This window comes from Pseudorca crassidens, chromosome 2, assembly GCF_039906515.1.
Source record: "Pseudorca crassidens isolate mPseCra1 chromosome 2, mPseCra1.hap1, whole genome shotgun sequence".
NCBI classification, from domain to species: domain Eukaryota; kingdom Metazoa; phylum Chordata; class Mammalia; order Artiodactyla; family Delphinidae; genus Pseudorca; species Pseudorca crassidens.
Window position 1 is genome coordinate 112,282,156 of NC_090297.1, and position 16,909 is coordinate 112,299,064.

At 37.4% G+C, this 16,909-nt stretch overlaps 1 protein-coding gene across 10 annotated transcripts in view; it reads right to left on the reverse strand.

The window, feature by feature from the left end:
* Positions 1 to 16,909, reverse strand: part of GON4L (gon-4 like) — an 87,366-nt gene that overhangs the window by 39,099 nt on the left and 31,358 nt on the right. For all 10 annotated transcript variants that reach the window (XM_067728095.1, XM_067728093.1, XM_067728097.1 and 7 more), the window contains 2 exons: positions 13,991 to 14,183; positions 7,524 to 7,625 (listed from right to left, as the gene is read on the reverse strand). In XM_067728095.1, coding sequence (XP_067584196.1) covers positions 7,524 to 7,625; positions 13,991 to 14,183 — 295 coding nt within the window. The remainder of the gene's footprint in view (positions 1 to 7,523; positions 7,626 to 13,990; positions 14,184 to 16,909) is intronic.

Sequence of the window (16,909 nt, forward strand, 5' to 3'; positions counted from 1 at the left end):
AACATGCCACCAGAAAACTATTAGAGCTAATCAATGAATCTGGTAAAGTTGCAGGATACAAAATTAATACACAGAAATCTCTTGCATTCCTATACACTAATGATGAAAAATCTGAAAGAGAAATTATGGAAGCACTCCCATTTACCACTGCAACAAAAAGAATAAAATACCTAGGAATAAACCTACCTAGGGAAACAAAAGACCTGTATGCAGAAAATTATAGGACATTGGTGAAAGAAATTAAAGATGATACCAACAGATGGAGAGATATACCATGTTCTGGGATTGGAAGGATCAATATTGTGAAAAAGACTATACTACCCAAAGCAATCTACAGATTCAGTGCAATCCCTATCAAATTACCAATGGCATTTTTTATGGAACTAGAACAAATCATCTTAAAATTTGTATGGAGACACAAAAGACCCCAAATAGCCAAAGCAGTCTTGAGGGAAAAAAACAGAGCTGGAGGAATCAGACTCCCTGACTTCAGACTATACTACAAAGCTACAGCAATCAAGACAATATGGTACTGGCACAAAAACAGAAACATAGATCAATGGAACAAGATAGAAAGCCCAGAGATAAACCCACGCACCTATGGTCAACTAATCTATGATAAAGGAGGCAAAGATAGACAATGGAGAAAAGACAGTCTCTTCAATAAGTGGTGCTGGGAAAACTGGACAGCTACATGTAAAAGAATGAAATTAGAACACTCCCTAACACCATACACAAAAATAAACTCAAAATGGATTCAAGACCTAAATGTAAGACCGGACACTATAAAACTCTTAGAGGAAAACACAGAAGAACATTCTTTGACATAAATCACCACAAGATCTTTTTTGATCCACCTCCTAGAGTAATGGAAATAAAAACAAAAATAAACAATTGGGACCTAATCAAACTTAAAAGCTTTTGCACGGCAAAGGAAATCATAAACAAGACGAAAAGACAACCTTCAGAATGAGAGAAAATATTCGCAAACGAATCAACGGACAAAGGATTAATCTCCAAAATATATTAACAACTCATGCAGCTCAGTATTAAAGAAACAGACAACCCAATCCAAAAATGGGCAGAAGACCTAAACAGACATTTCTCCAAAGAAGACATAAAGATGGCCAAGAAGCACATGAAAAGCTGCTCAACATCACTAATTATTAGAGAAATGCAAATCAAAACTACAATGAGGTATCACCTCATACCAGTTAGAATGGGCATCATCAGGAAATCTACAAACAACAAATGCTGGAGAGGGTGTGGAGAAAAGGGAACCTTCTTGCACTGTTGGTGGGAATGTAAACTGATACAGCCGCTATGGAGAACAGTATGGAGGTTCCTTAAAAAACTAAAAATAGAATTACCATATGATCCAGCAATCCCACTACTGGGCATACACCCAGAGAAAACCATAATTCAAAAAGACACATGCACCCCAATGTTCATTGCAGGGCTATTTACAATAGCCAGGTCATGGAAGCAACCTAAATGCCCATCGACAGACGAATGGATAAAGAAGTTGTGGTACATATATACAATGGCATATTACTCAGCCGTAAAAAGGAACGAAACTGAGTCATTTGTTGAGACGTGGATGGATCTAGAGACTGTCTATACAGAGTGAAGTAAGTCAGAAAGAGAAAAACAAATATCGTATATTAACATATGTATGTGAAACCTAGAAAAATGGTACAGATGAACCAGTTTGCAGGGCAGAAGTTGAGACACAGATGTAGAGAACAAACGTATGGACACCAAGTGGGGAAAACTGCAGTTGGGTGGGGATGGTGGTGTGCTGAATTGGGCAATTGGGATTGACATGTATACACTGATGTGTATAAAATTGATGACTAATAAGAACCTGCAGTATAAAAAAACAAACAAACAAACAAAAAACAACTAATACTAAACTTTCTTTGGGTTATTTGTATGGAAATACATTAATATAAATGTTTCAGACATTACATGAAATTTCTAAGAATCTTATATGTTCTGGTATAATGTTGTAAGTCATAACTCTAGTTATTACTTTAAAATGTATACCTCCGAAATAACTAAATTTCCTTGTCAACTGCATTATTATGAACTTTCATCAAATCTTTAACCGTGGTCATTTTTAAGTCTTTTGTCATTTACAGACAGTTCTGGGTGTACTCTGATGCTTTCACAAAAATATTCCTATAAAAGCGTTTCATCTTCAAAGAATTCATGGAAAAGACTGACAAGTACAGGTTTCTGGTAACTCACGATACTGCTGAACTGAATAAGCATTTTCAGAACTCTAATGGAAAACTGATGAATTCATAAAAGTGCTAACAAAAGATCAAGATAAAAAAAAACTGATTGCATGGGACTGAGTGAACTGATGAGGATGATTACAATTTTCGTGACTTTCTGTTTGAATAAAAAAAAAAAGATAAATCCCACAAGGACTCAGAGGCAAAAAATATACAAATCAATTTTCACTGCAAAGTAAAGGAGCTGTTACAGTGGAGGTTTGCTGGACTGAATGTCAATATTATGACATCGTATGAGTGTGTTTTGTGTTTGGTAATTGCCATCATTGTTGCTTTTGTTGCAGTCATCCATTTACAATGCTTGGTGTCAGTTTATCTCTTGTAAAAATAAAATACAGTGTGTGTGTGTGAGTTGTGAAAAAAAAATAGTATGGATAACGGAGCAAGAAGATCAATCCTGATTGAGGAGGATCTCCCTGAGAAATTACAGTTGACCATTGAACAACATGGAATTGAACTGTATGGGTCCACTTATATGCAGATTTTTTCAGTAAATATAGTGGAACAATTTGGGGGGGGATGTGCAACAATTTGAAAAAACCCGCAGACAAACCACAGAGCCTAGAAATACCAATAAATTTAAGGAAAAGTTAGGTATGTCATGAATGCATAAATTATATGTAGATACTAGTCTATTTTATCACTTACTACCATAAAATGTACACAAATCTACTCTAAAAAGTTAAAATTTATCAAAACTTACACACACACTTACAGACCATACATGGCACCATTCACAGTTGAGAGAAACCCAAACATAAAGATGCAGTATGAAATCATAACTGCATAAAATTAACTGTGGCATATACTGTACTTCTGTAATAATTTCATAGCCACCTCCTGTTGCTAGCTCAGGTGTTGCAAGTATCTGCTTAAAACATCTCCTGAGCAGTTTGTCTCTCCAGCAAATTGCGTACTGTAGGAAAAACTGATCTCTTGTGGTTCTTGAGTATTTTTCATCAAGTTTAGTACAATACCATAGGCCTTGAATAACACCATGGGACCCATGCGAAGTGCCACTAGTGGTGCTGGAAGTGCTCCCAAGAAGCAAAGTCATGACATTACAAGAAGACGCTGAATTGCTTGATATGTACCAGAGATTGCGGTCTGTAGCTGTGATTTCCCACCATTTCAAGATAAATGAATCCAGTGTAAGGACCATTGTAAAAAATGAAAAGGACATTCATGAAGCCATAGCTGTCGCTATGCTGGCAGGTGCAAAAACCTTGTGCTTTTTGTGAAATACCTTTTTATCTCATATTGAAAATGCAGTTTTTATGTGGGTGCAGGATTGCTATAAGAAAGGCATACCTATAGACTCTAATATGATTTGAGAAAAAGCAAAGTCATTATATGACAACTTAAACCAAAAGGAAGATGAAGGATCTAAGTCTGGAGAATTTAATGCCAGTAAAGGATGGTTTGATAATTTTAGAAAGAGGTTTGGCTTAAAAACTGTCAAGATAACAGGAGAAGCAGCCTCTGCTGATGCAGAGGCAGCAGACAAGTTCCCAGACTGAGGAGAAAGGATATCTGCCTGAACAGGTTTTTAGTGCAGATGAAAGTGCCCTATTCTGGAGGGGAAAAAATTTTTAAAAATAAAGCCTCAAAAGACATTAGTAAGGAAGAGAAGCAAGCACCAGGATTTAAGGCAGGAAGGGAGAGGCTAAGTCTACTGTTTTGTGAAAATGCAGTCGCATTTACCACCAGGACTGCCCTTATCTATAAAGCTGCTCACCTTGATGGGAAAAGATAAACACAAGCTGCCAGTCTTTGGATATCCAAAAAGAAGGGCCTTTCTATGGATTGGTTCCATCGATGCTTTGTCCCTGAAGTCAGGAAATACCTTGCCTTTTAAAGTTCTTTTGAAATTGGACAATGCCCCTGGGTACCCAGAACCCCATGAATTCAACACTGAAGGCGTCTAAGTGGTCTACTCCCCTCCAAACATGTCTCTAATTCAGCCTCTAGATCGGGGTTCGTAAGGACCTTTAAGGCTCATTACACACAATATTCTATGGAAAGGATTATCTACACTGAGAGACCCCAATGGAGAGAACATCACGTAAGTCTGGAGGAAGGATCACACCACTGAAGATGCCATCATTGTTAAAGAAAAAGCCATGAAAGCCATCAAACCTGAAACAATAAATTCCTGCTGGAGAAAAATGTGTTCAGATGTCCTGCATGACTTCACAAGATTTACGACAGAGCCAATCAAGGAAATCATGAAACAGACTGTGAATACGGCCAAAAAAAGATGGGGGTGAAGGGTTTCAAGTTCTGAATCTTGGAGAAATTCAAGAGCTAACAGACACTGCACCAGAGGAATTAACAAAAGATGACGTGATGAAGATGAGTGCTTCCAAAACAGTGCCAGACGATGAGGAAGAAGATGTAGAAGAAGCTGTGTCAGAAAACAAACTGACATTAGACAATCAGGCAGCAGGGTTCCGATTATTTAAGACTGCTTTTGACTTCTTTTACAAGGACACTTCTATGATATGGACTCTGAAACCAAAGCACATGGTGGGAGAGGGACTGGTACCATACAGAAACATTTTTAGAGAAATGAAAAAGCAAAAAAGTCACACAGAAATTACAATGTATTTCCATAAAGTTACTGTCTCTGCCTCCCCCTCCTCCTCCACCACCTCTCCTGCCTCTGCCACCCCGAGACAGCAAGACCAACCCCTCCTCCTCTTCTTCCTCCTCAGCCTACTCAATGTGAAGACAAGGAGGATGAAGGCCTTTATGATGACTCACTGCGACTTAATGAATAGTAAATAATCATCATGCCTACAGTTAATAAACTTATCTGTTGTGTATGTGTATATACCTTTGTGTAAAAATCTAATAACTGTATGGCAAGAATTGTATGAGATGTTTTTGTGTCATCATCATCATCATCGCTTAAGTATTCATCATGTAGAACATCATGTACAAGACTTGAAATGGATAGCCTATCCTTACATAGGCATAAAGTGACTGATATTTAATATAAAATTAATAATCAATAAAATTAATAATGTTAGTTTTATTAATGATTTATAACTGTGCTTTCAAAGAATTACATTACCAACTGTGTATCAGCCTATTATCACATTTTTAAAAAATGTAACAATGTTTCCAATCCTGTACATGAATATGACTGTAATACTGTATGCCATAAAAATTTTGTAACAATTTAGTAGTGTACTGCTGAATGGCTACAAAATTTTGTAACCATTCAGGCCAGCGTACTAAGAAGCGATCTGTGAAGCAATCATATCAATTACACTAGACTACCATCAAGCCATCATACTGCTGCTTCTTCATTATCAATGCATGAATCCTTATACCAGTAAATAAATGTTCCTTTTTCACTTTTCATTGTCTAGTGTTTGTAACATATATATCTACAGTGTTTTGTATCATATAAAACAATATTAATATAGATACTGACAGATGATTCAGCTTGTAAACAGATAACATAAACTTACAGTATAGATAAATACGGTACTGTAAATGTATTTTCTCTTCCTCATTATGACTTTCTTAATAATATTTTCTTTTCTCTAGCTTACTTTACTTTAAGAACACAGTATACAAAACACATTATATATAAAATACATGTTAATAACTATTTATTTTATTGGTAAGCCTTCAACAGTAGGCTACTAGTAGTTAAGTTTTCGGGGAGTCAAAACTTCTAGTCGGATTTTCAACTACACTGGGGTTGGGCACCCCTACCCTCTGAGTTGCTCAAGGTCAACTGTATCTATAAACTGAAGAAAGTAACAGACAAACAAGAAGGGAAGGCAAGTATATACCAGGATGAGAGCTGGATTGAAATGCAATCTCCTACTTTTCTGCTTCAAGCAGAAAATGTTTCATGACCAGCACATGACACTGTGGACCATTCGCTCCTTCTTGAAAGACTCTTCCCTTGGTTTCTGAGACACAAGGCTTTGTTGTTTTTTCTCATACCTTCCTAGACCCTCCTTCACAATTTTCTCAAAACCTAAATCCTCAAGCCTTTTCTTTCTACACTTTCTCTCTGATTCCTGGTGCTTTCCTTTCAATGCAACCTTAACTGTCATAACATACCAAAATAAATGGAAGATCTTCATAAAGGAAATGGCATTCTAATCTTAAGAACAACATGAAAGATGAAATAAAGCAACAAAACAGAACATAAGTCCTAAAGGATTGTGTTTACATAATTCTCTTTGCACAAAGATTTGCATTATTTAGGTACATAATAAACACTTTTGGATACTTATAAAACTTTCTTCATAACCTCGTCAAGAGCCAATGTCTTACCTTCACCATGTTGTGTATACTATTCCAGTACAGGGTCATGCACACCCTCAATAAAAATCAACAGTTCCTGAAATATGTTTTCCATCATTGGCAAACTAGCAATGAAATAATTTTAAACAAATGACTCAAGCCAAGTTATTTAATGGTTTTCCATGCCTCCAATCTTGCTCTCTTTACCCACCAAATCAATACATTAAACTGGCATTAAATCAAAGTGATATTTCTAAAATCCAAATCAGTTCCTATTTATTTCCTGCTTTGAGCTCTCTGAGCTCTCCTTTTTGACAGATCAAAAATCAGATCTAAGGTTCTCCATGAACTGAACACTGCTTAACTCTTCTATCACCACTCACTCGTACAACTTAACCAAACTACTTACTATTTTCCAAACACATGTATTGTTTCATAATTCCATGGTTTGCAGAATTCTTCTATTTGCAATATCCCTCTCTGCCCCCATTCACCAAAAATTTCTTATTGCTCCTTCAAAACTAAAATAAAACATCCCATTTTGTGAATCCTTCCCTAACCCATACCATACATTAGGACAGTATAACCCTCTTTTAGGCCACTAGTGTATACACAAACTATTATTATAGCACCTATCACTTGGTACTACACCTGTTTCTGTTTGTATCCCCCTACTAAGCTGACATCCTCCAGGCAGAAGCCATGTCTTATTCATTTTGGTACAATCGCTGCCAAATACTCAATACGTGACTGTGGGATGTATAAATGAGTAACTGACAGGCTTCCTGAATATATATGTAAATTTAAAGAATTATAGAAATAAATGGGAAGAGGAAGCTTAAATGTCTTGAGTGGGCTACAAACTTCAACCTCAGAAATCTGCAAAGTAAACAAAGGTAGATGTGGAGAAGTCAAGACCAGGACTCATAATAAACACAGACTCACTGGTGATTCTTACTGCCCGGTCAGTGCGGAAATCCTCTGTGTCTGGTTCATCCAGGTCTTCCAGGAAATTATATTCTGGATCGTCATCGTCATCTGCCTCATCTAGGAAAAAAAATGTTTTAGACACTTATTGCCAACTCTGAACTCATATCTCTAATGAAAATTTAAGATGTTCAGCACCATAAGAATCTACTCCAATAAAGCACATTTATTCTGAAGTTTTTATTTTATTTTTTACTTATTTTTTGGCTGTGCCACACGGCTTGCAGGATCTTAGTTCCCTAACCAGGAATTAAACCCAAGCCCTCAGCAGTGAAAGTGCAGAGTCCTAACCGCAAGTGAATTCCCTATTCTGAAGTTTTTAAACAACTTATTCTTTCTTTCCTCAGCGTCTGTGCACAGATCATTTCCCACGGCGGACTCATCTCACCTATTCTCCCCAATTAGCCAAGTTCCTTCCTTCCTTCCTTTAAACAAAACTTAAATTTCTCAAAATGCAGCAAAAGCCTGAAAACTGAACATATAATTTATCTCCGTAAACCCACTTAGAGTAGTGCATCTCATTAAAGTATTTTTGTAAAACTCTTTATACAAAGGCATTGATAGTGAAAAAGAAATGACCCTAATTCCCAATAATTAGGGAATGACTATAATTATGATGCCTTAGTATAAAATAGTATATACATATAGAATATAAACATTCTATACATGTTCAACAAATTCATGACAAAAGTATAACACAATACACACATAATACTCATAAGCATAAAAATATTATATCCCTATAACTCAGAAATAACTAAAAATATACAAAAATAACAAACATTTGTAATGGCAGAGCATAGAAGTATGGGTATTTTTCTCCCTCGCAATTTTCTCTAATGTTGATGCTATGATGTCTTTTAGATTCCTAACTAAAAATCCTGAAGGAATCAATCAATTATGGATTGTTTTATATACATTTTTTTAAAATAAATTTATTTATTTATTTTTGGCTGCACTGGTTCTTTGTTGCTCTGCGGGCTTTCTCTAGTTGCAGTGAGCGGGGGTTACTCTTAGTTGTGGTACGTGGTCTTCTCATTGTGGTGGCTTCTCTTTGTTGTGGAGCACGGGCTCTAGGTGCGTGGGTTTCAGTAGATGTGGCTCGTGGGCTCTAGAGCACAGGGTCAGTAGTTGTGGTGCACGGGCTTAGCTGCTCTGCGGCATGTGGGATCTTCCCGGACCAGGGCTCGAACCCGTGTACCCTATATTGGCAGGCAGATTCTTAACCACTGTGCCACCAGGGAAGCCCCTGGATTGTTATGTTATATTAAGGCAAAATTTTTCCTGGGACTTTAGATCAGCATCGTCTAACAGAATTTTCTGCAAGGTCGGAAATGTTCTACATATGCATTGTACGACAACGGTAGCCACTAGCCACATGAGGCAACTGAGAACTTGAAATGTGGCTAGTGCAACTGAGGAAGTGAATTAAAACAGAAAGCAAAAACAAAGTCTAGAAAATGAGAATAACTAATTCCTTACCACTATGTAGCCATTACACAGGAGAGGGAGATCTCTATGTATTACAATAGAAAGATGTCTAAATTTTATTAAGGGAACGAAGCAAGTTGCAGATGCAGGACAATATGTATAGTATGATTTCTTTCTTCGAAAAAAAAATAAATATGTGCTTGATTAAACACAGAAAATATCTAGAGAGAATTAACAAAGACTGAAGAATAGAACTTTCTTTTCTTAATTTTTCATAATAAATATTTTTTATTAAAAATAAAAATATATACACACACTTTTTTTAAAAATTTTTGAGTCTTCACTGCTGCATGCGGGCTTTCTCTAGTTGTGGCGGGCAGGTGCTACTCTTCATTGCAATGTGCGGGCTTCTCACAGCGGTAGCTTCTCTTGTTGTGGAGCACGGGCTCTAGGCACGCAGGCTTCAGTAGTTGTGGTGTGTGGGCTCAGTAGTTGTGGCTTGTGGGCTCTAGAGCGCAGGCTCAGTAGTTGTGGCGCATGGGCTTAGTTGCTCCGCGGCATGTGGGATCTTCCCGGACCAGGAATTGAACCCGTGTCCCCTACGTTGGCAGGCTGACTGTTAACCTCTGCACCACCAGGGAAGTCCCACACACACATTTCTGATTCATAATCACTGGAAAATCTGTACTGATAAACCCCAATCTAACCTGATATTCTTTACTCAACATTTATTGTTTATAATACATAAATCTGCATTGTATATATATAGCTATTTAAATGTGAAGCCTTTTTCACCCATCTATAGGTTTATCCCCCAATAAAAATGTTTTAAATCCTTAGAAATGGAATCCTGTCTTTGTAATCTCTATAGTACTTTCTATGTAAGTCTCTTTACAGCAGGTTCTTTACAAATGTTGCTGAATAATATAAGTTCTGGGGAAAGCCTATAACATATGGATACTGCACACACGTTTGGACCCCCATCTGTTTAGGTGCAAGAACTACAATAGACAGCTTCCGCCCATACCATACAAACGGGGGTCAGCCAATGTTCTCAGAGAACCCATTTGGCAAACATGTTGAAAAATCATTTAGGAAGGTTTCTTCTGAGTTCTGCTTAGCTTTTAGTACCCTGATTGTGGAACCTGCCCTCTGGGTCTAATTACTTTTTTGACTGATTGACAATGTCAGCATCTACCCAGCTGATCTCAATTTTGTGTACCACCACCCCCCCTCTAGTACAGCCTCTTATTTTTTGCAAATGAGACTCACTTTTAATAATATGCAGAGCAGATGGTACTAGGAACATGTGAAAATGGTTAGCCACGTAATACTACCAAAATAAACCAGCATATGGCTAAAGTTTGGTACTGTGATCTATATCTAGCATCATTTCCTATTTACCAGCACTCACAAAATTCAGCTGGTAGATCTGGGGATCCAAACCTATCCTAGTCATTGGCTCTATGTTCTCTTTTTTAAATCTATCCTAATAAGGAAACAAAAAAATACTGTTTTAAAGAAAGAGGATTTTCACCCTCCCCACTAACCATTATTCCATTTCCTCGATCAACCCTTATCATACTCTTATTTCTCCCAGACCAGTAGTGTCCAACCATCAGGATATATAAGAATTAGATACCTAGATGATAACCATTAGTGATTCTGATTCAGTAGGTATGGAGTGAGGTCCTGGAATCTGTATCTTTTTCTTTCTTTTTTTTTTTTTTAATTTATTTTGGCTGCGCTGGGTTCTTGTTGCGGTATGTGGGCTTCTCATTGCGGTGGCTTCTCTTGTTGCAGAGCACGGGCTCTAGGCATGTGGGCTTCAGTAGTTGTGGCACGCAGGCTCAGTAGTTGTGGCGCATGGGCTTAGTTGCTCCGCGGCATGTGGGATCTTCCTGGACCAGGGCTCAAACCCACATCCCCTGCCTTGGCAGGTGGATTCTTAACCCCTGCACCACCAGGGAAGTCCCTGGAATCTGTATCTTAACACCATCCAACAAATACATCCCTACACTCCCTGATTCTGATTCAAATTCTAGGGACAAATTATGAGAAACACCACCCAGAATCCCAAAATCCTGACAGCCAACTCTGTCTGGCCTTTCCTCCTCAACAGCCAGCATCTCAGCTCTTTCAACCAAGGTGATAACAATCAGGGCATCAAAGCTGCTGCCCTAATAAAGCCATGAAAACCTGACTTAATTACTATCAATATTTTGTCTTAGCTTAGGTCTAAGGACAAAATGCAGAGCTTGCTTATGAAGTGTCACATGCATTTACAAAATGCTTTAATGTCCCCTGAGACTTCTTTGATTGAGATATGTTCCTAGAATATTAAACTGGTTTCTAATCCTAGCAGTATAACAAATTGATTCTATAACACAGAGCAACACAATGAATTTCTCTGAAACTTTTACAAAATGGATAGAATTATCTTTGTCCCTGTTCACTCCTTTCTGCAGATATTTTTGAGCCTTGGTATCTTGGACCTTGAATGCGTTGATAGAAAAAGGAAGTGTCAATAAATGAACTTCAAGAGAATAATAAATCCCCCAAAAAAGTGACATAAAAAAACTTCATGTATGTAGATCTGTACATTTTTCTGGGAAGTGGCTGAACAGCTTTCATCAGATTCTCAAAGGGGTAAGGGATGGAAAAGCTAGCAGCTTAGACTCCTATCAGAAGACTAATGCGATAATACATCAGTTGTTGATTATTAAGGAAATGACTCTCCAGTTAATATGTCAATGACTCAGCTGCAAATTTCATCCTTTTCTCCTTCATGCAAGTTTGTGCATTGCATTGCTTATTACCACTTCTGCTATAGAAGGTGGGTGGAGAAGAACAAAAATGCTGAAATTCAAACCAATTTGCTTCTTGTTACCTGTCTTTTCTAAATGCTCAGGGAATTTAAATTTAGGACTAAAATTCTTCCTATTGCCACATTAACGTGGAAAACTAAAAGGTAACGTCATATTTGAAAACTCTCACGGGAGGCACATCGAACTATTATCAGTGATCCCTCTGCGGCATGAAACTGTCATCATGAGGAAAGGCTTTAAAGTTTTCTTTACACAATATTTGATTTCTTTACTCTAAGCACGTATTACCCTTATGGTTATAATACAAAATATAAGAGAAAACTCTGGGGAGCATATATTCTACAGAACCTAAATACATATTATCTCAATGTCACTTCCACCCATCTGATTCCTCTCTTGTCACTGTTGTCAAATATCTTTCAAAGGTCCATCTCAATTACCACCTTTTTCATGTTGCTATCTCTGGTCATGATAAACAATAATTCTCTCTCTTCTAAAACCTTAGAACAGAGTTTATGCCACTTTTATGGTGCATCTGAGTTCATTCAACTTCATTAATCTGAAATGTATCGTGCATTTAACAATGGACCAGGCACCATTCATACATGTTTACTCCCTAACAAAATGATCACTTTCCTCTATCTCTCATAGAACCTAACACACTGCCTTGTAAAAGAAAGTACTCAATACTGAATGCCAAATTATATGCAATATAGTTATTAATAGCTTTATAAGGTAAATATGAGAACTTACTTTCTTTCATTCACTTATCCTAATTTATTCCTGGCTTTACCTACCCAAATATTTACTCAGTCTATTTCCATACAAGCTATATGTTCTCTTATTTATCTTAAAGCATTATCCTTTCAACACAAAAATCTTACAGTAGTTGTTCTTAGAAGACAGGGTAAAGAATAAAGATATGCTCTGTAAGTTGTCTGTAATTAAGTCTGATAGGACATCATGGGATCCAGAAATAGGAGCAATGAATTTGGCTACGGATTAAAGTGAGATAGTGAATGACTCTGTTCACATAAAAATGCAAGTAAGACTTTGGTTCAGTTATACACATTTTTTAAAAAGTGTGAATGTTCCACAACACAACCAGTATGAATATCCTGGTCACTCTCCATTGAAGAGAGTTAAAAGGAAACAACAATAGTAAAAAAATTGCCCTGATTCCATCAAAAGAATCTGGAATCACTACAAACTAAATCAATCTCTCATTTCCTCTAAATTTACAGAAACACTGCACAAAATGATGAATGGTAACTGACTTTCATTATAGTATGCTTAAAAAAAAAAACCACCAAAGACAATTTTAACAATGTATTGTTTTAAAGTAAGAATTTTACTTATATTCTAAAACAAATAAGGGTTGCAGCAGGGATTCTTACACCATGTATGGCTGTAGTCAACATTGTTTCTGTCTGATCAATTCTCCTTCCCTACTTCTGGAAACACTGTCACTTCTTTTGGGTAACTGCTTACTCCAACCCCGTTGTTTACAAGGTGCTGCCAATCACAGGACTCCATGCTGAAACAGTCTCCCTATCAAAGCCATGCAATACCAAGACAGTGGGCATGTGATCAAACCCAACCAATCAGTTGTTCCTCTGGATTTTTCAAACTGGAGCCTGTAGCAGAGAGTTCTTCTGATGGGGGGACAAACCAAGAAGTGAATGATGTGCTTATGATCATAGTTCCAGCCTTGTAGAAAAAAACAGGTTTGAGAATGGAGTTGACTGACAAAAAGTAGAGATGACAGCTGTTGAGAGGGAAAGTGGGTCTCAATTCCACTGTAGGTTTTTCTGCTCTTCCCAAAGTCTGGTTTCATTCAGCAAGTTGAGAGTTAGGATTCTCAACTTCAGCAAGTTGAGAGTTAGGACGTTTCACCTGCATCAGGAAGAACCTTAACTAACATGACAGTCTTCGAGTGAGTCAATGCACTCTCGTGAAATCATATGTAAAATTATATGTACGTTTATGTTTCAGGAGAGGAATCTTAGCATTCTAAAGATTCCCCAAAAGACTCTTTAACAAAAACAAAAAGGAGGGGGAGTGGAATTTAACCAAAAACACCCCTTTCTTTAAGCTTTTAACTAATGAAAATTTTACCAGAGACCATGGACAGAGTAGATATTAAATGCAAACAAAACCACTTACCTTCATTCCCCACATCATCATTCATAAGTCCCCCCAGCCACATCTTCCAATCCTCATCATCTGCTGTGTTGGGGTCATACATATCTGGGGTGATGTCTGGAGCTCGGAGCTCTGCCTCTAGTTGCCCCAGGGGAACATCTTTCAGAGGCATCTTAGAGCGAGTTCTGAATGCAATGAGACTGTCATCCATGGGCTAGCCAATGGAGAAGGAAATAAAAACATATCACTGAATGCCTAATGCTTTCAATTTCTCCAAACTTCATCATATCCTGTGTGTTTCTCTTCTTAGCTTAAAACACAAGGTCTCTTCTCTAAACCATATGGATTTATTATTCTTTGTCTGAGAAACTTTAAGGATAATGATATCAAATTTTTTTTTGTAGGAGCCAATGTCTTTTTTTTTTAAAGGTTATACTCCATTTATAGTTCTTATAAAATATTGGCTATATTCCCCTTGTACAATATATCCTTGCACCTTATAATGATATCAGTTTTAAAACCAACATTTCAGGAACATTTATAAGAGCTTTATTAAGATATAATTTACACACCATAAAACTCACTCCTTTAAAGTGTATAACTGAGTGGATCTTACTATATTCACAGACTTGTGTGACCATCACCACTATCTAATTCCAAAACATTTTCATCACCCCAAAAAGAAAAGCCATTTCCCTTAGTGGTAGCTCCCCATTCTTCCATGATCCCAGTCTCTGATACCCACTAATCTTTCTGTCTCTATGGATTTGCTTATGCTGGACATTTTATATAAAAGGAATCATAGGGACTTCCCTGGTGGTCCACTGGGTAAGACTCCACGCTCCCAATGCAGGGGGCCTGGGTTTGATCGCTGGTTGGGGAACTAGATCCCACACGTGTGCTGCAACTAAGAGTTCACATACCGCAACTAAGAGTCCGCATGCCGCAACTAAGAAGTCTACATGCCACAATTAAAAAGATCCTACACGCCACAACGAAGACCCGGCACAGCCAAAATAAATAAATAAATAAATATTTTTTAAAATAAATAAAAGGAATCATACAATATGTGGCCTTTTGTCTCTGGCTTCTTTCACTTAGCATGTTTTCAAAGTTCATCCATTTTGTAGCATGTATCAGTACTCATTCCTTTTTTTTTGTAATAAAATTTATTTACTCTATTTTATTTTTGGCTGTGTTGGGTCTTCGTTGCTGCAAGCGGGCTTCTCACTGCTGTGGCTTCTCTCATTGCAGAGCCCAGGCTCTAGGTGTGCACGCTTCAGTTGTGGCTCACGGGCTCTAGAGCGCAGGCTCAGTAGTTGTAGCGCACAGGCTTAGTTGCTCCATGGCATGTGGGATCTTCTCAGACCAGGGCTCAAACCTGTGTCCCCTGCATTGGCAGATGGATTCTTAACCACTGCATCACCAGGGAAGCCCCTCATTCCTTTTTATTAAGAAAAAAAGAAATGAATAATGTCTACTCATACTCTTTGCCCATTTTTAAATTCGGTTGTCTTTTTATTGTTGACTTACAAGAGTTCATTATATATTACAGATACAAGACCCTTATCAGATATGTGATTTGCAATTACTTTCTCCCACTTTCTGGGTTGTCTCCACTTTTTTGATGTATCCTCTGAGGCACAAAAGTTTTTAATTGTGACGAGGTCCAATGTACCTATTCTTTTTGTCATTTGTGCTTTTGGTATTGTATTAAGAAACCACTGCCTAATCAAAGGTCACAAAGATTTACTCTATGCTTTGTTCTAAGAGTTCTATAATTTTAGCCCTTACATTTAAGTCAATAATCTATTTTGAGTTAACTTTTTGAGTGTGGTGTAAGGTAAGGGTCTAACTTTCTACTCTTGCATGTGGATTTCCAGTTGTCACAGCACCATTTGTTGAAAGACTATTCTCTTCCCATTAATTGGTCTTGGAACACTTGTCAAAGATTAATTGACCAATAAATTTAAGAGTTTATTTCTAGACTCTCAATTCTGTTCTACTGATCTGTATGTCTATTCCTTTCTTTTTCTAAAAAGATACTTTAAGAGAAGTATCTTTTTTTAATTTTTACTTTTTAAAATATTTATTTATTTATTTGGCTGCTTCGGGTCTTAGTTGTGGCACACAGGATCTTTTGTGTGGCATGAGGGCTTCTCTCTAGTTGTGGTGTGCAGGCTCTAGAGCGTGCGGCCAGTTGCGCGCGGCCAGGGGGAAGGATAAGCTGGGACGAAGTGAGAGAGTAGCATTAACATATATACACTACAAAATGTAAAATAGACAGCTGGTGGGAAGTAGCTACACAGCACAGGGAGATCAGCCCGGTGCTTTGTGCCCACCTAGAGGGGTGGGATAGGGAGGGTGGGAGGGAGAGGATATGGGGATATATGTACACATGTAGCTTGTTATATATGAGAAACTAACACAACATTGTAAAACAATTATACTCCAATAAAGATGTTAAAAAAAATAATAATAACTGGTTGGGACTTCCGTGGCAGTCCAGTGGTTAAGACTCCACGCTTCCAATCAGAGGGTGTGGGTTTGATCCCTGGTCAGGGAACTAGGATCCTACATGCCACGCAGCACAGCCAAAAGAAAAATAAATAAATAAAAATTTTTTTTTAAAAAAAAAGAAGAACTGTCTAATGATGGAATTTAGAAAGTCATCATTTGACAGTAACCATAGTAATGACTGTTTCAATCAAGAACAAGCAATGGATGTTAAAATTAGTGGGTGAAAAGATATTTTGCCTCAAAGATACACATTAATTTAAAAATGGAAAAATAATAATTTTACAGCGAGGAAAACAAGCAGACACCACCTTAACCACGTGATCAAATTTAACATGACGGAATTTACGTGCCTCCTGATATGATGCAATAAAAAGGACATATCACTTTTGTGATATTTGTGCCAAAAGTGCATAACCGGAA